This window comes from Hydra vulgaris, chromosome 13, assembly GCF_038396675.1.
Source record: "Hydra vulgaris chromosome 13, alternate assembly HydraT2T_AEP".
Taxonomy (NCBI): domain Eukaryota; kingdom Metazoa; phylum Cnidaria; class Hydrozoa; order Anthoathecata; family Hydridae; genus Hydra; species Hydra vulgaris.
Window position 1 is genome coordinate 50806633 of NC_088932.1, and position 27551 is coordinate 50834183.

Consider the following 27551-nt stretch of genomic DNA (forward strand, 5'->3'; position numbering starts at 1 on the left):
TTATTACTTTATAAATTTATATAGTAATTATTTGATTTATTTGAATAAAAAAAATTGAAAAAAAAATCTCTTTTAATTTTTAAAATATTTAATTTCAAACTTATATCCATACTACAATAACATGATGGAATGTTATTAATGGCCAATACTGTATATATATACATATATATATATACATTTATATATATATATGCATATATATATATATACATATATATACATATATATATATATACATATATATATATACATATATATATATATATACATATATATATATATATATATATATATATATATATGTATATATATATATATATATGTATATATATATATATATATATATATATATATATATATATATATATATATATATATATATATATATATATATGTATATATATATATATATATATATATATATATATATATATATATATATATGCATGTTTAAAATGATCTCTTATGTTTTAGCACAGCAATGGAAGCTAGGGAGGAAAAATTAATGCAGGTATGATCATAAATCAATGCAAAAGTTTTATTATATATAAAACAGGACAAATTATTTCATTTTTTCTAATAATAATTTATGTAAATTGTGTTTATCTAAACTAATGTTTATACATTATTACTTCATTTATGTTCCTTGCATAATGTTATTTTTATAATGTATACTATTAAAAATTTATTCAAGGCTTTTGAAATGATTGAGAAAAATTTAACTTTAATTGGAGCTACAGCTATTGAAGACAAACTACAAGACCACGTACCAGAAACAATAGCTAATCTTGCAGAGGTCTTAATTTGTTTCATCATTTAATAAATATCAAGTATTTTTCTTTTCATCAATGGATAGTTTGAAATATTTGTGATTTAAAGTTAATGTGACAAGTTTTTATTTTATTTTTTAGTTGTTCCTTTTTTAAATTTTTTTTATTTATTCTTTCTAATGTAAATATTTTTAGGCAAACATCAAGATTTGGGTACTTACTGGTGATAAACAAGGTAAATATTGAATTGATTATTTCCACTATAAAAGGAGATATTTTACTATTTCTAAAATTTTAAATTTTTTTGTATTTTAATCATTTTTGTTCGTAATGTTAAACAAGATGTTAAAACTGTAAAACAAATTTTTTTATACTTTATAATAAAATATGCTGTGATGATTTCCCCAGTGATGCAAAACAAAATATTTGATTAACTTTAATGCAAACTCGATATTTAATATAAAATACTATTGATTATAAATAATACTTTTACTGATTCTTCTCCATACGAAAATACCAGGTCACTTTTCTTTTAAATAATAACTTTTTATTATGTCACTTTTTACAATAAAAAAACAGCGGATAAAATAAGTTTACGAATTTTATAAAAAAGGTCAAAAAATTTTATATTTTTATCTGTAAATAAATATTATGACACTCATCTGATACACCCGTCTATAAAGTATATTTGGATGTTTAGCTGGGTATAAAGAAAACATTTGTATCTATTCACCACTTTGTATCATTGATATAGATTTATATTTAGATATTATATTTGTTTATATTAATTATACTTATTTATTTTTACTATTTATATTAAGTTTAGTTTTTTTTAAATAAAGAAATTACAATAAAAAAAATATTAAAAAATATTTTTACAAAAAACAGAAACTGCTATTAATATTGGCTACTCAAGCATGCTTCTTACTGACAATCTAATCGATGTTTTCATTATTAACACTGAAGAAAATGAAATTGACAAACAGATGAAGGGTTTTCTTGAAAAAATCAATGAATTTTCGACTTTAAATCATAACGATATTAAATCACCTAAAGTTGGAATTATTGCTGATCATGATGATCACTATGTGCAAGTTTGTTTTTTATTAATTTTTTTTGTGTAGTTTTTATAAGTTTTTATTTTTATATAGTTTGTAAGTAGTTAATGCACACATAATACAAGAACATATTTACCAGATTTAAAACTAGTAGTTTATAAATGAAATGATGAAAGTTAAGATTGAGTGGCTCATTCAACCTTGGTTTCCCCTAGGTCTAGTTGGTAACAACAGTTGAGGAGGCTTTACTTTTTGCTCTCACTTAATCCAATGAAATACAAATCTTGACAAACAAGACCATTTTTAGCAGAAACTAGTTAGGTACTGTAATTCTAAAGATGTGGTTGTGTTTAAACTCTGTACCTTTTGCTAGTGAAGTGACCACTTTACCAATTTTAGAATTAATAAAAATGATATTAATTTTTTTTTTAAATTAAAAAATAGAATTTTAATAACTGTTTTATGTGACCAATTATTTGACAGCAACTAATTATTTTGTTGCAATCATTTTTTTCTTTAGTGAGCACTCTACCAGTGCACACACCTCTATCAGTGTACCACCCCTAAATCTTTTCATATAACACTTCACATTTTAGCTCAGTTTAAGAACCATTTGAGAACACTCAACAGTTCTTCATAGTATTTCCTGCCTATTAGCAAAAATAATATGCAGAGCATATATAATCTTTAGAATATATGTTGATTCGAAATGTATAAAAAATTTAAAATTTATAATAGAAAGTATTTTTTATTTTTTTTAGTATAATTGTTGAAAATGAAATTTGTTTACTAAAAAAATTCTAATTAAAAAAAATATATTTTAAAAACATTCTTATTTCTATTTGTGTAAAAAGAAGAAGAATAAAGGAACACACCTTTTATTAATTCAAAATAATGAAATAACTAATATTAAGTTAACTTTTATGTTTATGCTAGTTTATAGTTTTATAAAATAATGGTATATTATATTTTATATTTTTTGCTCTTTTTTTATTTGTTTCAAAGGAAATGACTGAAGAAAATTGTGAGAAAGAAGGTTTTGGACTTGTGATTTCAGGAAAATATTTGGTACATTATAAAGTATTTATTTAGAGTATGGTGCATATAAAAGTATATTTATAAAATGTAAAGTATATGCATTAACTTAAATAGTTTTATATAATATAAATATATATATATATATATATTTAAATATATATATGTTTATATATATATATATCCAGTGCATGTGATGTGATGAATATATATCCAGTGATATATATTCATCACATATATGATATATATATCCAGTGCATGTGATGTGATGAATAAAATCGCCCAGCACAATGTTTTGCGCTTGTAATACTGAAATACTTTATCAACAAGTGCGATTATGCGCGCTCTGCATTAAGTCTTCGAGAGCAATATCCAGAGTTGGAAATTGGTTGCCATGGGGCCATCTGTAAATTATGTACGCAAGTATGGGGAGGAGGTCACTCTCCCTATACAAATCCTTATATCCCTCCATCCATCCAACAAGTTTCCTTTTTGGAGTTGAATTAACATGTTTAATTGCGAACATTCTAAACAACGGAAACGTTTTTAATTTAATTTAAAGATAAATATTAGTTTAAAAAAAAAAAAAAGATTATAAATATCTTTTTTATTTACAAAAGATGTGTGAAAAATTAAAAACAATAAAGCAAAAGAACTTAAAGTTTTTGTTGATAAAAATTTTTGGTTTTTCAAAATTCAATCAAGTTTTAATTTTTTAATATAAATTTTCTATTCTCATTGGGACCAAATGTTTTGAAAATAGTAAACATTCATTCTATGCTTTCTAATTTAAACTGAATGCGCTATTTAATTATTATCAAGTGAATAATATTTTATATACTTTATTATATACTTAATAAACATATAATAGATTTATACTAATATAACATATATTAGTGTAAGTATATATATACTTATACAAATATAATATATAAATAACTTATATATGGACGTATATTTTGAGAAATGCTTTGTGAAACTAGTGATGTAACATTTATTTGTCTGTTATTTGTGAGCACGCTTCCAAAAGTTTTGATTCAAAATATAAAACAAATATATTTTCTAAGTGTATTGTTTATTGAAACTTTTTTTTTTAATTTTAAGTTGCATTTAGCTTTAACTTTTTTAATAAATAGACTTTAATATAATACTGGTTCGAAGATACTTTTGAAAAAAAAAATCTTTTATTAAAATCTTTTACTAAACTTATAATAAATAGTTTTGAAAAAGACTTTTTTAATTTAAATAAAATTTCTTGTTATAATAATCTCTTAATTTTTTAACAATAAAAAATTAAAACAATACCAAGAAATATGAAAACTGTTAACCTTTTCTTAATTAAGTTAACAGTGCAATATTATTAAATAAATATATCAAGATTTGAAAGTATTCAGTTTATAAGCTTATATTTGACAAAAAATATTTGATATTCCAACATTTTGATGTTTTTGAATTTTAAATATAACAGTCATTAATTAATAGAATGTGATCAAACCTGTACGAAATCGAAGCTTTAGGTGAAGTTTTAGTTAAACTAATTGGGTGAAGTTTTAGTTAAACTAGTTTTGATAAACTTTTTATGCTAGATATTTATTTATAAGATATTTATAAATAATAAGCTAGATATTTATAAATATTAAACGAGATATTTAATTTTTTAACATTTAAGTTTGGAATTTTTATTTAAGTGTTGCAAGTTTTGATATTTTATTACATGGACTTTTATGCAATTCAAAGTAAAAGTTTTAGTTAAGCAAAGTTTTTTGTCAAATGAATCCTAAAAAACTCCACGAGTTAGCAAATAGTTCAACTTAACCGGGGTTTGATTAAGCGGATAATATGATAAACTGGAATTTTTTTAAAAAAACACGCTTTTAAATAAAAGTAATGAATCATTTTTAATTTGAACTTATATTGCATAAATTAAATTTAAAGTATGTAATGCATAAATTATGCATGACATACTTTATTACAAATATAACTTCTTTATTTAACAATAAGCAAACTCTACTGTTTAAACATATTTTGACTTCAGCAAAAAAAATTTATTAAGAATATTTTCTATAAAATCAACTCATAATTTTCTCCCTTGCAAGTTCTTCAGAAAAGCACGATTTTTTACTCTTGTAGCGAAACAAGCAAGCGCTCTTTGTCAAGCCTGGAAAGTTGTTTATGGGCGTGTTTTACTTGTGCAGAGCGATCGCTCCCACTTCATCACAAGGCCTGTATATATATGTGTGTATATATGTAAATATATGTGTGTGTATATATATATATATATATATATATATATATATATATATATATATTATATATATATATATATATATATATATATATATATATATATATATATATATATATATATATATATATATGTATATATGTATATATATATATATATATACATATATACATATATACATATATATATATATATATATATATATATATATATATATATATATATATATATATATATATATATATATATATATATATATATATGGGTGATTCCCCGAGGGTGGCTTTGTAACACTTGACACTCTTTAAACTATAAAAAATGAACCGAAAATAGAAATGACTTGAAACTTTCCAGAAATGTGAAACACTATCATATAATTTAGTATGTAAAAGTTAAAGCATTAAAGTCTTGAGCTTTTTTTTAAAAATTTGGTGTGTGCACATATTGAAGTTATTATATGCTGAGTTTTATAAATTTTTACTTTAAGTTTTACAAGCATTTTAATGTTTGTTTTTTTTTTCATGAGGACTATAAATATGAGTTAAAACAGGTTTATACAACCCTTACAACTTTAGCACTGTGCTATGGTATGATAAAATGATTTTTTTTTATAACTTTTTTGCTTAAAAGTATTTTTAAATAGTTAAAAAAAAGAGTTTGGAGTTTAGTATGTGTTTTCATAACTTTTTTGCTTTTTTTATTGCCTTTTTCTTGCCAAATTGCCCATTTGAACCTGGTGGTAAGTCATGTAATTTATGCTTGATGGAAAAATATCATATAATTTCATCCCCATTGCCTTTACTACATAAGGAAAACGAACTTGCGTCTAAGTGTCGCCATAAAAACAAGTATATGATGAATAACTTTAATGTCATCAAAGAAGACACTCCACTGTATTTTTAATATATATATTTTTTTGTCTTTGTTTTTTTTGAGATTTGTAACATCTGATTATTGCTATTTGCGTGAAACTCTGAATAATGTTTTAAATAAATCGAGTGTTATAATTATTTAGTTTTTTTTACTATATATATACTATAATAGTATTTATTTATTTTTATAATTGAAGGCTATCTTGAAAAACAAATGTTATAATTTTGTTTTTATTATTTAGTTTTCATTTTTGGTTTTTTAATCAAAAAGTAAAAAAAAATATAAATGTTATTTAAGGCTTTTAAATCATCTGTAATTTGTAAATTTTTTTTCTTTTTTTCTAACTTTCAATTTAGTTTATTTTCAAACTCTTTTTCTTCCTTTATTTCTTCTAAATATAATTTTATTTATTCATTATTCTCTTCTTATTTTTTTTTTGATGGGTTGAGGATTTTTGATTGTTATTTACATTCAGGATTGTTATTTTCAATTTATTTTGACTTTTTGTTTTACTTATTTTTTGCTATCTACTTTGCTATCTTGCTATCTACTTTGCTATCTTGCTATCTACTTTGCTATCTTGCTATCTACTTTGCTGTCTTGCTATCTACTTTGCTATCTTGCTATCTACTTTGCAAGACTATTACTGCTGTTTTTATTTGTTTTTGTTTGATTTTGACTCTCTTTTCATTAGTTTGTAGCTGTTTGTCACCTGATCTAGTTCTGTAAACTTATTTATTATTACTATATTTTTATTTTTATTGTAGAATTTATATTTATTGTATAAATTTATTTTTATTGTATAAATTTTATTATAGTTAAATTTAGTATGATTATGATTCAATTTTAAAAAAATGATAATTAAATCATTAGGCTTATGCACTTTTGCCAAAACATGAAATGACTTTTTTGGAGCTTGCAAAGTTATGTAAAGCTGTTATATGTTGTCGAGTGACACCTCTTCAAAAAGTAAGTAGCTTTTTTATTTAACATTTTTTGATACAACTTTTGTTTTAATTTTTGATAAGACAATTTGACTATTTCTGAAACAAGCTTTAGATACTCATTTCAAATATTAAGTCTGCAGATCATATGCAGATAATAAACAAATAATAAGCAAAAAATATATGCAGGTCTTAATCTATTAGCAGTAGAATTTAAGTAGAATTAATTAAAAGTGAAAGATTATTTAAGTTTACTTTACAAAAAACTACAAAATAATTCAATTATACATCACAATATAGAATATATGTTAGAAATATTTAATTTTATTTAAGTTTATTAATTTTATTTATTTAAGTTTAATTTTATTATATTATTGATATTATTTTTTTTTTAGTTTTTAATTTGTTTTGATTTATACAGCATGAACAATTCTTTAACATTTTATATATATATATATATATATATATATATATATATATATATATATATATATATATATATATATCAGGCCTTGAAGCATTACGCAGCTCGCATTTTGCCTTTGAAAAAGCGATTTTATCTTTTAGAATAATTAAAAATAAGTAAATAAGTAAAAGCATTTAGCCGCAATTGTTAACTAATAGATTTTTTGTTAAAGAAACAGTTTGTTTAATAATTTTGTTGTTGTTGTTAAAAATTAGTTAAAGAAAATAAAGTGTTTTAAGTTTTATCTTAAGGAATTAAATATATAAATTCCTTTTAAGAAAATAAACAAATATTATTTTACATTTTATGAAAAAAATATTTTTTTCAAAATAAAATTTAGTTCATATTTGAAAAAAATAATAAAAATGATTTTTCAAATAGGTACTTAGATTTTATTTATAACTTTTGTTATAGTGAGAAAAAAAAACTGAATGATTTTTAGCGCGTTAATAAAATAACTTTAATAAAATACAACGTTAATAAAATAACTTTAATAAAATTACAACGGGTTACTTGAAAAGTAATAAATAATATAACTAACAATACAAAATATATTTGCTGAGTTGAGTTACTGAGAAATGCATTCCGCGTTTTCCTTACGCAGCGAAATCTTGTAACAAGGCCTGATATATATATATATATATATATATATATATATATATATATATATATATATATATATATATATATATATATATGTATATATATATATATATATATATATATATATATATATATATATACTATGGATTTACAAGACTATTAATCACTTATACTATTGAAAGAATTACTAGATAAGCCGCTACATGACTCGCAAATTGGTGTCTTTAATAACTTATTCAATGTATTACAACTCACCCAGTAGTTGCTAGCTTTGTGGTTGCCTAAAACCTGTGGTTGACAATTTTCCTGAAACAGTTCTAGGCTTTTTTTACAATAATGCTGAATTGTTCTGAGGTGTAATAAAATTCCACGTTTAATTTAGGTTTCAAATAACTTTTGGCAAAACTCTTGAAGACAATTAAAACAATATTATTAATGATTATTAGTAACTTATGAGATTATGTATTTAAAAGATTATAAATTCAAAAAGCATGGTGAATACCTGAAAATAACATTCCATGTTTACGTTCCAATACCAAAATTCAATTTGTTATACAAGTTTGGTATCAAGTGAGGTGAAGATTATCTGATTCCATTTATTAAAAAACAAAAAGGAATTTATTAAAGAAAAATAAAAGCAAGTGAAAATTTAGGATATCTGACTTAAGAGCTTAAGCAGATCCTATGTAAATCTATAGGAAAATCTAAGAAGATTTTCAAAATTTTTTAAATTTAAGTTAAAGAGGTCTCAGACCTTTGATTTCTAGAAAATGAAATGAAATAGCTTGATGAGGAGATTAAAGTGGAGATATTGCTATAGCAGATGCAGTCAGGTACTTAGAGACCTGAGAAGTGCTCAAAGGAGAAATCAGGGAAAGATCAAAAATAGTTTCTTATAGCATGCACATGAAGTATTTATTTTTACAACTATAGAAAGTGTAACGTTCAATCCTGATTTAAAATTTTATCTTGAATCTGGAAATCTACAAAGATTAGGAAAATTGTGAAGTCTGGTACTTCTATGCTAATGAGACCTTCATATACTCATGCATTAAAGATGCGTTTCGACCTCAGTCACAATTAATACCAGGTAAATAAAAATGTATTTCTGATTCAGAATGCCGATATATATCCAGTTATTCACAAGATACTTAAATTAAAATCTGAATGTTTTCCCAGGGTTTAGTTATACCTAAAACATCAGCTAAATACCCTCTGCATTGTATTCTAAACCACACTCTGTCTTCGGGATCCTATAACTAGTAGACTGATGAATTATATTCTCTGGCTCTTATGTGTATGTGAAAAGAGTTTTTTTTATCTAAAGTCTGGATTTGATGAAGCATTAAGTCAGAGTAACAAAAATATAAAGAAACTGCACTATCTGATGCCCTGTAGAATGAGGAAACCCTTTTTTTAAACTGAAATTGTTTCACTGAGGTTGTTCAATAATGAAATATTGTTTGAAACCTTCTGGGACTTATTTTCCTAGACTTCCACTTCTGTAATGTGAAAAAGAATTGTTTGATAGAAAGTAATCAATGTACTAATTGACATCTAATCTACAATCCTGTAGCATATGTAAGCTAAGCCATTAGAAATAGACAACCTTGCAGTTGCAGAAGAGAAACCAGTATACCAAGAAGCCATTAAGTGTGAGTTGCCAATACTACTATTTCCGCAATTACAATACTTTGACTTTATTTTGCATTTGAGTTTATTAAATAAAAAATTACACCATCATACACCATCATAAACCAGCTGAAGAGAAGCTATCAGTCCAAATCTTTTAGAGAAAAGTTTTAGAGAGCCTTTCAGAATACCAAACTGCTTTTAAAAATTACTGGAATAGAGTTGATTTGGAAGATTGAGATGATTAAGGTTCTAATCTTAGTTTTAGATTTGTATATAGATATATTCCTTTCTTTTTGAAATTAATCTCCTGACCTCATAAATTAAATATATTAGGTGTAAAAAATTTGAAGAGGTAATATACACTGTATATAGATAATATAGATAATATGAAAGACACTTCAGGAGTGCACCAAACTAGTTAGGGAGTGCACAAAACTAGTTAGAAAATACAATATGTATTCAACAGTAAACACTTGCTTCAACATAGATTTTTAAGCCACAAACCACACAGAAATAATGAAACAAAATTTCATAGCAGTTCTGTTTCTACTTTTTATGTTTGCTTCATGCTTAAATCAATATTGCCAAAATTTGCATCTACAATTTTAAAAGTCTAAGAATCCCATTTTTTTTCTTTGTTATATGACTTGGCTCTTTTTACAATCAAAGTATTTAGATATGCAAGTTTTTATAGTATACGCACACACACAGATATATATATATATATATATATATATATATATATATATATATATATATATATATATATATATTTGTATATATATATTTATATATATATATATATATATATATATATATATATATACACACATAAATATAAGAGTGTGTGTGTATACTATAAAAACTTGCATATTTATATACATTGATGTTAAAAAGAGGCAAGCCATATAAAATAGAACAGAAATGGATTAATTAACAGAAATATATTAATTACCAAAATTTGCATCTATAGTTTTAACAGTCTAAGAATCCCATTTTCCTTCTTTGCTTGGCTCTTTTTATAATCAAAATATATAGATATGCAAGTTTTTTAGGCACTTGTTGTGGAACTAGTGAAAAAAAATGTGAAAGCAACAACATTAGCTATTGGAGATGGTGCAAATGATGTTAGCATGATTAAAGGTAAAATGTTTATAAATAAAAAGACTTTAAAATTTTTTATTTTTTTGAATAATTTTCGATTTTTTTATCTAGCTGCACATATTGGTGTTGGTATCAGTGGTAAAGAAGGTCGTCAAGCTGTGTTAGCTGCAGACTATTCTTTTGCTCAGTTTAGGTATAAAAAATATATTTTTTTGTTTGACAAATATAAAGTTCTAAATCATAAGCACATTGCATAACCATGCATTGGTTATATTTTATTATATGATTGATATATTTTTAAATATATATATACTATATACTATATAATATACTATATAATACTATATAATATATATATATATATATATATATATATATATATATATATATATATATATATACTTAATACTATATAATATATATATATATATATATATATATATATATATATATATATATATATATATATATATATATATATATATATATATATATATATATATATATACTATATACTATATAATATATAATATATAATATACTATATATATACTATATAATATATATATATATATATATATATATATATATATATATATATATATATATATATATATATATTACACATATTAAGTATCAATTATTTTACATATTAAATACACTTTTAAATTAAGATAAGTTTTAGTTTCATTTTGTATCATGACAATAATTAATATATATGCAAATATATAATAATAGCAATCTTTTCAACAAATAGTAATTTTTTACTGAAATTCTAATATATTGGGAGAATAATGATAAAAACACGATTAAATTATAATTGCTGTGATTTGTAATGTTTTTAAATTAAAAGAAGTTGCATTTCAATTAGTTAGCGTTTAATCGTAATTGCAAAAAATAGCTTTTTTATTACCTTAATAAATTGCACAATTGCAACTTATCGCTCGCAAATCCTTATCTAAAAATTGCTATCGAAATTTACCAAATAATTGCATTGCAGTAACACCTGTGCTTATTTTGTATACACAAAATCTTATTTGGTTAAATTAAATTTTAGTTACTTTATAAAATAATATTAAGTATATATTAAATTATTATTAAGTATATATTAAATATATATTCATTATATGGTTAATTATTTTTAATTATCGAATATTTAAAGAAAAGAAAATTTATCTTATTTAAAAGTATTTAAATTATTATTTATCAAATATTTTTTTAAATGTAAGGTTTTTGGAGCGTTTGCTTATGGTGCATGGCCGCTGGTCATACTGGAGAATGTCAAAGTTCCTTGGTTATTTCTTCTATAAAAATTTTGCTTTTACGCTAGTGCAATTCTGGTATTCTTTTTTTAATGGGTTCACAGCAATGGTAATAGTTACTTTCCAATTATTTTTTATTTTATTTTATACAACCTTTTTTACAACCTACCGCATACAAAATTTTTTTATAACTAGTGCTTATATTATCTATATTTAAGACAAAATAGATTATATATGCATATTATCCTAATTCCAAGGGCTGTATTTATAAATATATGTATTTATATACATATATATATATATATATATATATATATATATATATATATATATATATATATATATATATATATATATATATATAGATATAGATATATAGATATATATATAGATATAGATATAGATATATACATAGATATATATATATATATATATATATATATATATAATATATATATATATATATATATATATATGTAAATATATATGTAAATATATATATATACATATATATATATATATATATATATATATATATATATATATATATATATATATATATATATATATATATATATGCATATATATACATGTATATGTATGTATATATATATGCATATATATGTATGTATGTTAGGGTGTCCCAAAAAAAAAAAAATACCTCTCAATTTTTTTCCATTCTCTAAGGTCCAAATGTGCTAAAATTACCAAAAAAACACTTTTTGTTCCAGTAAAATAGCTGTAAAATTTAATTTTTCAAGAAAAAGTCCAATTTTTTTGTGAAAAATGAAAGTCTCTTAAAAATATTTATTTCTAGTTTAAGAAGTTATTCTCTGGCGATCAGTATGAGGTTCTTTATGGTGTTACCCAATAAGCTGTCTCTAACAAAGTTCTTGGCCAATAGAATATTCTTTTCTGCGCAGCCATTGGCACATTCAATTAGTTTCAAAAACCTTTTAAATATGTAAAATGTCTGTAAGTCGTTTCGCTTTATCCGTCATTTCAACTCTTTAACATGAATTGGAAGCATGAATGACAACCTATTGAAACCCACTTAGTAAGCTCCATTGACCTGCTAACAACTGGTAGCTTTGGTTTTCCCATATGAAACTGCTCAGACAAATTAAAATGTGCCATTTTTATCATCTTTTGCTTTTCCTGATTCATCACCTAGGATACATTCTTAGTCATCCTATAAGCAAGCAGGTATGAAGCATTTACCAAACACCTTGGGAATGAATTATTATTAATATTTTTTAAAAAATCTAAAATGTAATTCCCCTACCTCATCAATAAAATCCTCCACAAAATGAGAAATCTGTACCTTCAACATGTGTTGGTTGCAGATAAATAAGAACAGGGAAGGTTGTGAAGATGGTAAAAACTCCATAAAAGAACTTCACTGTTGAAATCAGTGATGTAAAGAATTTTAAAAAATCGTTTATAAAATTGTATATCTGAGGCTTTGCAATGCTGAGAAGCTGGGTAAAGTATTCTATCAATCAGCTGCCCATGACAGCTGGTTGATTGAATAGTTTATAGGAAACAGTAGCTTTCTGGTATTAGTGTCTTCCTCTTTTTTTCTATATTTGCGTCTATTTTGACAGGACTACCAATGTTAGCCACAAAACTAAACTTTTTAATTGACCAAAGATGACTTAATTCCACATGTGACATGTTTTTTTTATAAAAGAATTATACATTTATAAACATATAAGGCTCAGGTTATGTTCAAAATTAGGCGTATGATAAGCGTTTTGTTGTGTGTTACTTTAAATCAATTAAATGTTTATGAGCAGAATACTGAAATTTTCGTTGATGTTTATTTGATGCATGAAAACCATTTAATGAGGTTATTGCTTTGCAAAACATTTTTATAAAATATAAAATATTTCTATAAAAGTATTGATGATTTTTTTTTTGACCACAAGGTCTTCGAGAATGCACACGGTTTTGTAAGCTTAAGAATAATTATTATGAGCCTCTTTAAATATTTTAAATAAGCGTAACCAAGTCTGTTACAAAGACCCAATATTCATATAAAATAAAAGCATGCATTACACTAATAATAATGGGACACCCTAATGTATATATACATATATATGTATGTATATATATACATATACATGTATGTATGTATATATATATATATATATATATATATATATATATATATATATATATATATATATATATATATATATATATATATATATATATATATAATATATATATATATATATATATACAATATATGTATGTATTTTAGGGGTACATTTGCCAGTTTACACAAATGCCATTTTATGCTTTGCACCTATTTCACACTTATGACATTTTTTGCAATTGCCTTGGGGCTCTTGGTTGAGTAAAGTCTAGAGAGGAGTTTCAATAGTAATACTCATCTTGGGCAGATGTTAAATGCATCCGGCTACTGTCTTGTAGAAGGCAAAAACTTAAGGAATAAACAGATTCTATCTGTTGATCAGCTTCACATCTCTTCTTCATCTATTAGGCTGGTGCAGATGTATTTTTAATAAATTGTTTTCAGTTGAGAATATTAAATGCTGGATCTTCTTGACTCGTTGCATGGGTTTTACTTGTGTCTCTGTTTTTATGACTAGGCAACTCATTCTATTATCTACTACTGAGCACACAGCTCTAAAATTTAGTCTTATGGTTCTAAGGCTGGCTGGTAATCTGTTTTCCCAAGCTCTGTGGTAGCTCTCAGAAGGGCTCATTCCATCAACAGCTGTAAAATATCTAACAGAGTACTAACAGAGCCATGTTGCACATGGATTATGTTTGTAATTTTGATGTGCATTCATTTGGAACCCTTTTTTATGGCTTAGGGTTTATTATTAGTAATGAGGCAGTTGCTTGGGCTATTAGATAGTGTACTGAGAACCCTTTTTTCTTTAACAAATTTAAAAATGAATAAGTGCCAAAAACTATAAAATACAAAAACCATCGTCATCACCCAGTTCTCTAAACCTATTACTCACTAAAATTCGTGATCTTCAAAGTAACTTTTCTTCTGTTGAGTCTTATCGCTTGCAAAGTTTACCAGACCTACTTGCTCTTTGTGAGACTAATTTGAATTCAGCTATCTCATCTAATAATCTTAGTACTAAAGGTCTACCTTTATTTCATAAAGACTCCAATAGTCACATGCTTGGCCTGGGCAATTACATTCGTAAGAATTCATCCATTTGTTGGGAAACTAGGTTTGAATCCACAGACTATTCTTTCATGTGCTTTCATTTTCAATGCTTCACTCTATCACCTTTCTCTTTGTTCTATATTGCTCTCCTTCATCTCAAGTCTGTACTCTTTTCAATGTTATTTCTGATCAAATTGACTAAGCCCTCTCTTTTCATCCATCAACCAATATTTTTGTTATTAGTGACTATAATACATATTACACTGAATGGCTCTAGTGTTAATGACTCTGCAGGCGTTAAAGCCCACAACTTTTGCCTTTCTCAATCCCTAACTCAAATAGTCAACTTTTCAATACGCTTTCCAGACAACCCAGATTGTTTACTTTTTCTAATCAAGTTATGTCTTGTTTCTAATCCTAGTCTAACTTCATGGATTCAGACTGGCATGGAATCTTTTATTCCCTCTTGACGATTCCAGGTCAAATCTCGCTCTTCTCCATGGTTTTCCTCAAATTGCGCTGCTGCAATTTCCAATCAAAACCATTCCTTCCAATCTATCAGCAAAACAATTCTCCAGAAAACAGACATCTGTTAATTACTGCTAGAAGCCATTGTAAAAAGGTTTTGTCTAATGCTATAGCCCGCTATTCCCAGGTCATGAAATTTCGTATTTCATCACAAAATTAGGCTCTCATGACTTCTGGAGAATTTTTAACAGTATCAATAATAAGGGCAAATCCGTTATTCCACCTTTCTTGTATGGTTCAGACTAAGTCACCTTACCTAAAGATAAAGCTGAATCGGTTGCTAAGAACTTTTTATCAATATCATCTCTTGGTTCTACTAGTTGCGTTTTACCTGATATAACCGTCAAACAGGTTGATCTATTGCTTGACATTCATATCTCTCCATCTTCTGTATCTAAAGTGATTTCCTGCTTAGACTCTACTATAGCTTGTGGTCGGGACAACATACCTGTTATAGTCTTGCAGAAGGTTTCTCTCAAACTATTTAACAAGTGCTTACGAGAGTCTTGTTATTCATTCTGGTGGAAAGCGGCATCTGTCATCCCTATTTTAAAAAATTCTGGAGAGTGATCTGATCCATCTAACTACCGTCCCATTAGTCTTCTTCCTATCATAAGCAAGGTTTTTTAATTTTATTAACAAACACTTAATTTTTCATCCTGAATCTAATAACTTACTTTCTGACCATCAATATGGATTTCAATCTTCGTTCTACAGCTGATTTGCTATACAGTAATAACCGATAGGTTTTATCGTGCATTACAGGTGGAAAGGTTAAGGCTATCGCTTTTGATATTTCTAAAGCATTTGATAAAGTGTGGCATGCTGGTCTTCTCCATAAGCTTTGTATCTGATAACATCTTAAAGATTATTGAATCTTTCTATTCCAATCATAGTGTAAAAGTTGTCCTCAATGGACCACACTCTTCTTCATATCCTGTAACCTAAAAGGTTTCTCAAGGTTCAATCCTTGGCCCTATAATCTTTTTAATTTGCATTAACAATCTCCCAGAAATTCTCACATCTAAGCTGGCATTGTTCACTGATGATACTATCGGGTCCGTAGGAACGAAAATTATAATGGGGGGAGGGGTCAGTACTATCCTGAAGTAGTTTTAAGAACCTTATTTTTTTTTTTTAAGTCATTTTTTTATTAAATTTCTTCAAAACTATTTATTTGAAAAATTATTGGGGAGCAATTGCTTCTGCTGCCCCCTCCCCCCTGGTTGTTACGGGCCTTTACTATCATTTATTCTTGTCTTGATTAGAAGCTAACGCTCTCTGATTGCTTGGAGGGGGAACTTGAGCTTGAAAAGGATCTCACTCTGTTACATCATGGGGCTCACAGTGGCCAGTGAACTTTAATTCAGATAAAACCCAATTTTTTTCAGCCAATCGTTATTGCAATAATTTAGATCTTCCTACATTTATGAATGGTAATGTACTAGATTAGTCATTGACCCTTCATTTTCTAGGATTAACTCTTACTTCCGATCTTTCTTGGAAACCATATATCAAATCCATTGCAAAATTAGCATCTGCTAAGTTTGCTTTTCTTTATCGTGCTCAACACTTTTTTACTCTTGATTCTATTCTTTATCTATATAAATCTCAAATCTGTCCTTGCGGATTTTCTAAAGATGCCCTTTCTACTCTAGACAAGATGCAAAAATGCATCATAAACATAGTTGGACCTGCTCTTGCAGCCAAAATTTTAACCATTTTCTTATTCTTGTAATGTTGCTTCTCTTTCTCTTTTCTACAAATACTATAATGAGCGCTGCTCTAAAAAGCTAGCGTCTTTAGTGCCATCTACTAAAATTCACTCTTTCGTTACTCGTCATTCAATTATGTCTCATTCTTTTTCTGTGACTGTTCCTGAGTGCTCCAAAAACTCTTATTCGTCTAGTTTTTTTCCTGGAATATCAGTTCTTTGGAATTCGTTACCTTCATATTGCTTTCCTGATTTATATAATTTGCAATCTTTTAAGTTGTCTGTCAATCGTTATCTATAACTGTATATATATATAATATATATATATATTATATATATATAAATATATATATGTATAAATATATATATTATATATATATAAATATATATATACATGTTTCTTAGTTAACATACTACATTTTCAAAAGATAAAATTACAATTGAAATATATATATATATATATATATATATATATATATATATATATATATATATATATATATATATATATATATATATATATATATATATATATATATATATATATATAATATATATATGAACATATTTTAAAGAAAAACACGATATTTTTTAATCTTGACAGGTTTCCTAGTTAACATACTACATTTTCAAAAAATAAAATTGCAATTTAAAACTCTGGATATTAATATAAAATCAAAATTTAAAGACATTACAGAGAAATAATAACAGACAAAAAGAATTGTTACAAACCATTTGATATGGAGTGATTCTTTAATTTTCAATATGTTTTTGTTAGAAGCAATATCCATAATTTTAAAACAATTATAGTTACTTAGATTTTTACAATTAACAGATGAAATTAAATGCTTATAAACATTAGATTGTTTGTCACTTGTAAGATGCTCATGAATCTTTGTTGTTGTGTGTCTGGAGGTTTCTCCAATATAACTGGCATTACATCCAGCACAAGAAAATTTGTAAACAACATTGGATTTGAGCAGCTTAGGAAGTGGATCTTTTATACATAAATTGTTTTGTAATTTGTTGGTAGTGAAAATTAAATTAATTATAACATTTTTACAATATTTTTTAATGATTTTATTAACTTTAGATTTAGTAAAATTTGAGTAAAACCTATAAATGGAAGCTTATAATATTTTATATTATGGTTATCAATACTATTTATCACAGACGGGTTTAACTTTTTATCAACAAATAATTTAATTTTAGTGTCAATTATTTTAGATGGATATTGGTTATTTTTTAAAACATTAGATAGATTTTTTATGTCCTTATCAAGTCCTTGCCACGTGTTGTTGATTTTATACGTTCTATCAAATAAACAACGTATAAGACAAATTTTATACTAATAGGGAACAAAACTGGAAAACTTTTGTAAAAGACCAGTATATGATGTTTGTGATAAACTGATGCGGAAAGCAAAACAGACTTATTGATAAGAAATCTAAAAATGCAATTTGATTATCTTGTTCTTTTTTCATAGTAAATTTTAAGTTTTTATGTTGTTTTTTAAGATATGTAAAAAATTCCTGAGCTTCAAACTCTGAATTAAAAATAGCGATAATATCATCTACATAACGTTTATTGAAAATTGGTATGGAGGAAGAGCAATTACTAACCCATTTTTGTTTGCGAAACCCAATAAAAATATTAGCTATAATTGGCGCTAAAGGAGAGCTCATGGCAACGCCATCTAATTGATCATAATATTTCCCGTTAAATAAGAAATGAGAACCGGATGTTGAGATTTTAAGTAAATTTTTGAACTGAGCTTCAGAAAAATATTTTAAGCACGTTTTATCTTTAAAGTATAAATCAGTAGCTATATTTATAGTTTCATTAAGTGGAATATTAGTAAATAAGCTTTCAACATTGTAGGAAACTATATATTTGTTAGTTATATCAACTTGTTTTAATTCCTCAACAAAATTTTTTATCTAAAGAAAGTTTAAGAAAGTGTTTTCATACTGCAAGAAAAACTTAATTGAAAATAATTTAAATAATCAGTCATAATTAAAATCAAACATTGTAGTATAAAGCTATCGTTGATATCATTTGATTGATACTTCACTTGTACATTAATGCTTGACTCAATGCAAAGCCAATAATAACAATTATTGTTGTTATTTCCTTATAAGGAGTAATATGATAGCTTTAAAAGAACTTATATGTTAGCCTTATAATATGTTGTATGTAATTTAATAAAAAATGTTCAATTTTGTTTTATAAAAGCTTACATTATATTGCTTATTTGTGATAAACTATTTTAAATGTTTACTTTTTTATTATTTTTATTAAATATATTTTTATAATTAATGATTTCCAGCTGTGTTACATTTACATTTGCAGACAGAATTAAATGTGACTTGCCCCAGGAACCCCTAAATTTTTAGTATGTAACCCTTTAATAATTGGTATACTGTGTGTTTGTAATTGCTATTGTAGGCAATATATGTATGTGACTGCTTTTTAGTAATTTTTAAGATGTAAGATCTAATTGTTTAAGGTATTGCATAAAACAGAATAAAATAAATATACTTCACTTTAGACTTTGTATGACACCTGGTTCTTATCAGTTTACAATGTTTGCTTTACATCTCTACCTGTTTTGGCTCTGGGTATTTTTGACCAGGTATTTTTTTTAGTTTTTCTTTTTCAGATCAATATCTTTTTCTTTTTTATTTAAATATATCAAAAATGTTATTTAAATAAGCCAGGGGTTTTTAGTAAGGAAAAAAGGGATTTTAGTAAGGAAGACTAGGAATTTATAGTAAGGAAGAATGGTTGTTAGCGTATTAAATTCAAAACAATTAAATAGACTAGAATAAAAAGTTACCTGGATTTTTACCTGGAAGTTAAATATACTTCATATAAATGTTAAAAATTAGATCTTCAAATGCAATTGTAATACATAATCAATATTCTTTTATATTGCCATTGGATCATTATTGATAGCAGAGAGGTAGCATTGGTAGTTATTTGTCTCAGAAGAATGATAAAAAGAAGAAAGTAAAGAAGTATCAGTATTAATTGAAAAAAAGTTATTTTGAAGTCTTTGTTTGTGCAAACTAAACATTAAATTATTTAGTTTCTTGTAGATCGTTGTTTATCCAAGGTGAAGATCTCACAAGTTTCTTGTAGGTATCTCACATGTAAAGGAGAGCTGCATGAATTAAGTAACCAGTTAACAGATACAAAAGAAAGTTGTTGAGTTAATGATTGTGATTTGTCAAACTTTCTGAACTCAAAGAAAAACTGTATGAAAACCTAATGAAGAAATAACAAAGTAAATGTTGAGTTTGTAGAAGCTTTAGAATAAGTAAGTGGATGGATATTGTGCAATAGAAATGAAATATATAGTTTAAAGCATCAATGGATGTACAATTATAGATGGACAAATTTATTTCCACAACAGCTTGTGACAATATATCTTAGCATAATTTGCGTTTCTAAATAAGGTTTTTAGAATGTATGCTTCATATCTCATATAAAATGTCAACTATGAAAAACAAGCTAGAACTGATGATGAAAAAACTAAATTAATTAAGTTTTAAACCTGATTTAAATTTTTGAAAAAGAATGCGTCCAGTCATAGATCAATCAAGATATTTTTGAATAAAATAAACTGTAATAAAAAATATTAGTTGAACGTTATTGTTGGGTTATGACTAAGAAATGTAAATTTTGGATAATGTTAGCGATTATACAGTTAATAAAGAAATGAAGTGGCACTTTAAGAAATGAAGTGGCACTTTAAGGCTAAAAATTTTGCAGTAACTGCTATACTTGAAAAAGCTAATTAAAGTGATGAAGAATTCTATTTGACTCATATTGTTGGAATCAAGTGGAAGGTTTAGTACATTATTTTTGAAAAAAGTGGATGTGAAAATAGCTTTCATCCTTATTCAAAACACTATTAATGAAATCAGATAGACCTCAGTGGACATTAGCTATTCTTTAGAATTGTTAAAGTGTGTAATAAACTTAATAAGTAAGAACATGGACATAATAAACATAATTAAACTTAATAAGTAAGAACATGGACATAACATGGTCAGAAGTAAAACTGAAAATAGTAAATAAAGTAGTTTGTAAAGTAAGACATGTTATTATGTTAGACTTATGTATTTTAATTGTCCTTATTTATTTCGTCACTAAAAAAGAATACAATGCCGTGTCATATAAATAAAACCTACATGACCGGGGCTTAAATAAGACAATATTTGCCTTATCACTATGCCCCGATTTATTTATTTGCCCTTTATCACTGTACCTCCTCCTCCTTAGGTATCTCAATTGATTATAGTCTTGTTGTTAGTGAGTTTTAATTTTTTTTAAAGTTTTAAATGAAACTTTTAAATAAGAGCTCTTAATTTTTTTTTTTAAACATCTTCGCTTCCAACAAGTCTGCAAGCAACCACTAATTAAAGTTGGAAGTTACTGGAAAAGAAAAGATGAATATTGTAGAGCAAAATAACGATTGACAGACAACTTAAAGGATTGCAAATTATATGAATCAGGAAAGCAAGATGAATAAAAAGCAAATTTCAAAGAACTAATGTTCAAGGAAAAAAACTAGAGGAATAAGAGTTTTTAGAGCACTTAGGAACAGTCACAGAAAAAGGATGACACTTAATTGAATGACGATTAGTTTGTAAAACGAAAATGAATTTTAGTAGATGGCACAAGAGGCGCTAGCTCTTTAGAGCAGTGCCCATTATAGTATTTGTAGAAAAGAGAAAGAGAAGCAAGATTACAACGATGTGATAATGGTTGGAGGTTGGCTGCAGAAGCAGATACAACTATGTTTACAATGCATTTTTGCACCTTGTCTAAAAGAGAAAGGGCATCATTAGAAGATCTGTCCCAGATATGGCAACAGTATTCCATACAAGACCAGATTTGAGATTTATAAAGATAAAGAATAGAATCCAGAGTAAAAAAGTTGCAAGCACGATAAAGAGATGCAACCTTAGCAGATGTTAATTTTGCAACAGATTTGATATATGGATTCCAAGAAAGATTGGAAGTAAGAGTTGATCCTAGAAGATAAAGAGTGTATGACTCATCAAGTACATTACCGTTCATAAATATAGGAAGATCTAAGTTATTGCAATAGTTGGCAGAAAAAATTTAGTTTTATGTGTATTGAAGTTCACCAGCTACTGTGAGCCCCATGCTGTAGCAGAATTGAGATCCTTTTCAAGCTCAAATGCCCCCTCCAAGCAATCAGAGAGTGTTGGTTTCTTATCACGACAAGAATAAATGGTAGTATCATCAGCAAACAATGCCACCTTAGATGTGAGAATATCTGGAAGATCATTAATGTAAATTAAAAAGAGTATAGGGCCAAGAATAGAACCTTGAGGAACCCCTGAAGTTACAGAATAAGAAGAAGAGTGCTGTCCATGGAGGACAACTTTTATACTACAATTGGAAAGGAAGGATCCAATAATCTTAAAGATGTTGCTAGATACATCGTTAGAAGAAAGCTTATGGAGAAGACCAGCATGCCAAACTTTATCAAAAGCTTTTGAAATATCAAGAACGATGGCCTTAACCTCTACACCTTTATCTAAAATAAAACCTATCGAATATTACTTTATAGCAAGTCAGCTGTAGAACAAGAAGATCAAAATCCATATTGATGGTCAGAAAGTAAGATATTAGATTCAAGATAAGAAATTGTTTGTTAATAAAAGATTCAAAAACCTTCTTTTTGGTAGGAAGAAGACTAATGGGACGGTAGTTAGACAAGTCAGATCGCTCTCCAGAATTTTTGAAGATAGGGATAACAGATGCCGCTTTCCAGCAGGCTGGAAAACAAGACTCTGATAAGTACTTGTTGAATAGTTTTGAGAGTACAGACAACAGCTCCAGGGAACACTTCTGCAAGACAATAACAGGTATGTTGTCCAGGCCACAAGCTGTAGAAGTTTCTAAACAGTAAATCACTTCAGATACAGATGCTGGAGTGATACGAATGCCAAGCAATGGATCAATCTGTTTGTTGGCAATATCAGGTAGAATGCAACTAGGGGAATCAAGAAATGATATTGATGAAAAGTTTTTAGCAAACAATTCTGCTTTGTCTTTAGGTGAGATGACAAAGTCTGAACCATACAAGCGAGGTGGAATTAAAGATTTTCCCTTATTATTAATACTATTAAAGATTCTCCAGAAGTCACAAGAGCCTAATTTTTGAGATAAGATATGAGAATTCATGACCTGAGAATAGCAGGCATTGGCGTTAGACAAAACCTTTTTACAATGGTTCCTAGCAGTAATAAACAGACATCTGATTTCTGGAGAATTGTTTTGCTGATAGATATGGAAGTAACGGTTTCAATTGGCAATCGCAGCAACACAATGTGAGGAAAACCATGGAGAAGAGTGAGGCTTGACCTGGAATTGTTGAGAGGGAACAAAAGATTCCATGCCAGCCCGAATCCACGAAGTTATGTAAGAAGCACATTTGTCGACTGGAAGATGAAAGATTTCTACCCAAGGGCCATCATGAAGAAAATCATGGAAAGAATCTCAGTCAGCTTTAAGGTAGTTCTAAGAGGTACGATAATAGGAGGATTCAGGTGATAAAGAAGAATGAGATATTAGTTTTAGAGAGATCAAAGTGTGATTAAAAGCACCTAAGGGTGAATGTGGAGAAACCGAGTACTAACTAGGATAAGAAACAAGACATGAGTCGAGTAGAAAAAAAAAATGATTCGAGTTGTCTGGAAAGCGAGTTGGAAAGTTAACTATTTGAGTTAGGGATTGAGAAAGACAAAAGTTGTATGCTTTAACGCCTGCAGAATCACTGACAATAGAGCCATGCCATTCAGTGTGATGAGCATTAAAGTCTCTGACAACAACAATATAGGCTGATGGATAAAGAGAGAGGGCTTGATCAATTTGATCAGAAATAATATCGAAAAAAGTACAGTCTAGAGATGAAGGAGAGCAATATAGAACAAAGAGAAAGGCGATAGAGTGAAGCACTGAAATTGAAAGCACATGAAAGAATAGTCTGTGGATTCAAACCTAGTTTTACGACAAATGAGTGAATTCTTACAAATGTAAATGTCCAGGCCAAGCATGTGACTATTGGAGTCTTTATGATTTAAAGGAAAATAACCATCAACACGAAGATTGCAAGATGAAACAGCTGAACTCAAATTAGTCTCACAAAGAGCAAGTAGGTCTGGTGAACTTTGCAAGAGATAAGACTCAACAGAAGAAAATTTACTTCGAAGACCACGAATATTAGTGAATGATAGTTTTAAACTTAATGCTAATGATGGTTTTTTGTGTTTTATAGTTTTTGGTACTTTATTCATTTTTAAATTTGTTGAAGAACTTGACTCAAAGTATAGATAGTGTTTAATAGTCTAAGTAATTGCCACATTACTATTAATAAACCCTAAGCCGTAACAAAGGGCTCCAAATGTGGCCTCTGCAATGCACACCAAAAGTACAAACAAGGACATCCATCCATGCTCAACATGGCACTGTTAATACTTTGGTATTTTTGAGCTGTTGATGGAATCAGTCTCTCTGAGAGCTACCACAGAGTTCAGGAAACCTGACTACCAGCCGGCCTCAGAACCATAAAACTGAGTTTTTGAGCTATACCCTCATTAGTAGATAATAGAATGAGTTGCCTAGTCATAAAAACAGAGACACAAGCAAAACCCATGCATTGAGTCAAGAAGATCCAGTATTCAACATCCATTACTAGAAACAATGTATCAAAAATACATCTGCACCAGCCTAATAGATGAAGAAGGGGTGCAAGGCTGGTCAACAGATAGATTTTGTTTACCTTTAAAGTCAATTAATTATAATTGTTATGGTATTTTTTTTAATTTATTCAGTCAGCTGATTATTGGAGTTGTGGAATTAAGTCACTACACCTGAATGTATTTACATAAAGTCTCGATTTTGAGTAAATACTTTCTAATTAAATAAATCAATTGCGCATTTAAACTAGATTGTTTAAATCTTTTAACAGCAGGGTTTTCATAGTTCTTCATATAAAAAAAGTGATTGAAGGAGTCTTAAATACATAATTGTGGTCATATGTATATGTATGTGTGTATATATTTATATAAGTGAATATAAATATGTATATTGTTGTTGTTGTTATTATTATTAATTTAGGATGTTTCTGCAGCTAGTTCATTGCGTTACCCACGGTTGTACATCCCGGGTCAATCAAATACTTTATTTAATGTAAAGTCTTTTATTGTAAAGTTGTTTCATGGAGTTTTTACTTCGTTAGCATTATATTTTATTCTCTATGGAATATATCATGATCGTGTCAGTTCTACTGGAAAACCTGAAAGTATATATGACGAATTATCAGTTGCTATTGGAGCTATTCTAGTAATTATTGTAAACTTGCAAGTATGTTTATTTTTTTATTTATTTAGAGAGATATAAAATTTTTATGTGTCAATTATATAATAGTAATAATCTCACAAATGTGTAATAGTAAAGAAAATTATAATAATGGCTTGACTTCTTAATCAACAAATGAAATAAAAAATAAGTAAAAATAAATTAAATCAAATATATTATTTGATTTGATATTTTGTATATATGTATATATATATATATATATATATATATATATATATATATATATATATATATATATATATATATATATATATATATATATATATATATATAGATATGCAAACATACATACATGCATACATGCATACATACATACATACATACATACATACATACATACATACATACATACATACATACATACATACATACATACATGTATGTACTACATGAATGTACTACATGTAGATACAACACACGCATACAAAGACATAGGCATGCTAGAAGATTGCAAAGGCAAAAAAAAACTCATGAAAGGTTTTGGAAAGCTTTATGGAAGGTTTTGGAAGGCTCATATATATGATTTTCTGTTAAATCATTGGGTTTAATTATTTTAGTAACGAATAAGATTTGCATTTTATATTACATTGAAGGAAATGTAGTGGACCTTATCACTATAGATGGTTTATTGAGATGTCAGGACAAGATTAAGATGATGAGTTTGAAAGTTTTTTATAGTTTACTGCTAACACTCACAGTCTTCACATAACAAATTTTTGGCTTTTTTACTAAAAGGATAAATGTTGATGACAGTAATTTGAGATCCCAAAACTGACCTCACATTTTTTTTAAGCATACAGTTTTCTAGTTACAGTAGAAATAAGTATAGAGTGATTTTGTCATTAAGACGTATTATTTATATTATAATTAGATATAATTAAATTGTTAAATGTCAACTCAAATAACCATACTAGGTTCAATTAAGTTCTTGTTAAAAATGTTGATTTGATGTCAACTGAATTAAACATCGCTATTTCGTTGCATAAAACAGTACACAGTCATAATAGCTGTTTTTACGGGTGATTAGAAACTGCTGGTTGAAACTTTTTGATTTGTTTGATAAAAATATACTTTTAGAAAACCCGTATGTTATTGGTTTTTCGTCTATAAATTTGCTATTTTATCGTCTAGTGAAGTCATAATGTTTTATGTGTGATTTCATTGTCAGTTTTTTCTTTATTCTGGGACACTAGCTAATAAGAGATTTTTTTTTGTTTTTGTGTAATTTGCTATTGCTTAAATAGAGTGGTGTTTGCAAAACGTTTGGTTAGATGACTGGTTATGATTATATATTTTTATGTTTCATTTTAATGTTTTCATGATAAATACTTGTATGATAGTCATGGTATCACAATGACCATTCTTATTATGAATATTTAATTTTAGATGGCATTCGACACCTGTCATTGGACTTGGATTAATCATTTTTTTATTTGGGGAAGTATTGTGTTTTATTTTTTATATACTTTTGCTACCTACTCTTCTGTTGCGTTTAATAAATTACCATCGACATTTCCGTCCGTTGGAGCAGCTGAAAATACATTTGGTAGTGGAGTGTTTTGGGCAGCTCTTCTATTGACTTCAATTGTTTGTATATTGCCGGTTCTTGGTTATAGGTGGTGCAAACAGAAATTATATCCTACCTTTACAGAATATGTTAGGCGTGGTTTATGGAAAGAAAGTCGTCCTAAAAGACATGTAAGTTTTGATTATAAATAGGTAAACTTGTT

General features: G+C 26.7%; 1 protein-coding gene across 2 annotated transcripts in view; it reads left to right on the forward strand.

The window, feature by feature from the left end:
- LOC100207937 (phospholipid-transporting ATPase ID) overlaps positions 1-27551 on the forward strand; it is a 70121-nt gene that overhangs the window by 42205 nt on the left and 365 nt on the right. For both annotated transcript variants that reach the window (XM_065816623.1, XM_065816624.1), the window contains 12 exons: positions 475-511; positions 695-796; positions 966-1005; positions 1659-1864; positions 2834-2896; positions 6855-6950; positions 10685-10772; positions 10845-10926; positions 11963-12104; positions 19949-20032; positions 25561-25806; positions 27208-27519. In XM_065816623.1, coding sequence (XP_065672695.1) covers positions 475-511; positions 695-796; positions 966-1005; positions 1659-1864; positions 2834-2896; positions 6855-6950; positions 10685-10772; positions 10845-10926; positions 11963-12104; positions 19949-20032; positions 25561-25806; positions 27208-27519 — 1498 coding nt within the window. The remainder of the gene's footprint in view (positions 1-474; positions 512-694; positions 797-965; positions 1006-1658; positions 1865-2833; positions 2897-6854; positions 6951-10684; positions 10773-10844; positions 10927-11962; positions 12105-19948; positions 20033-25560; positions 25807-27207; positions 27520-27551) is intronic.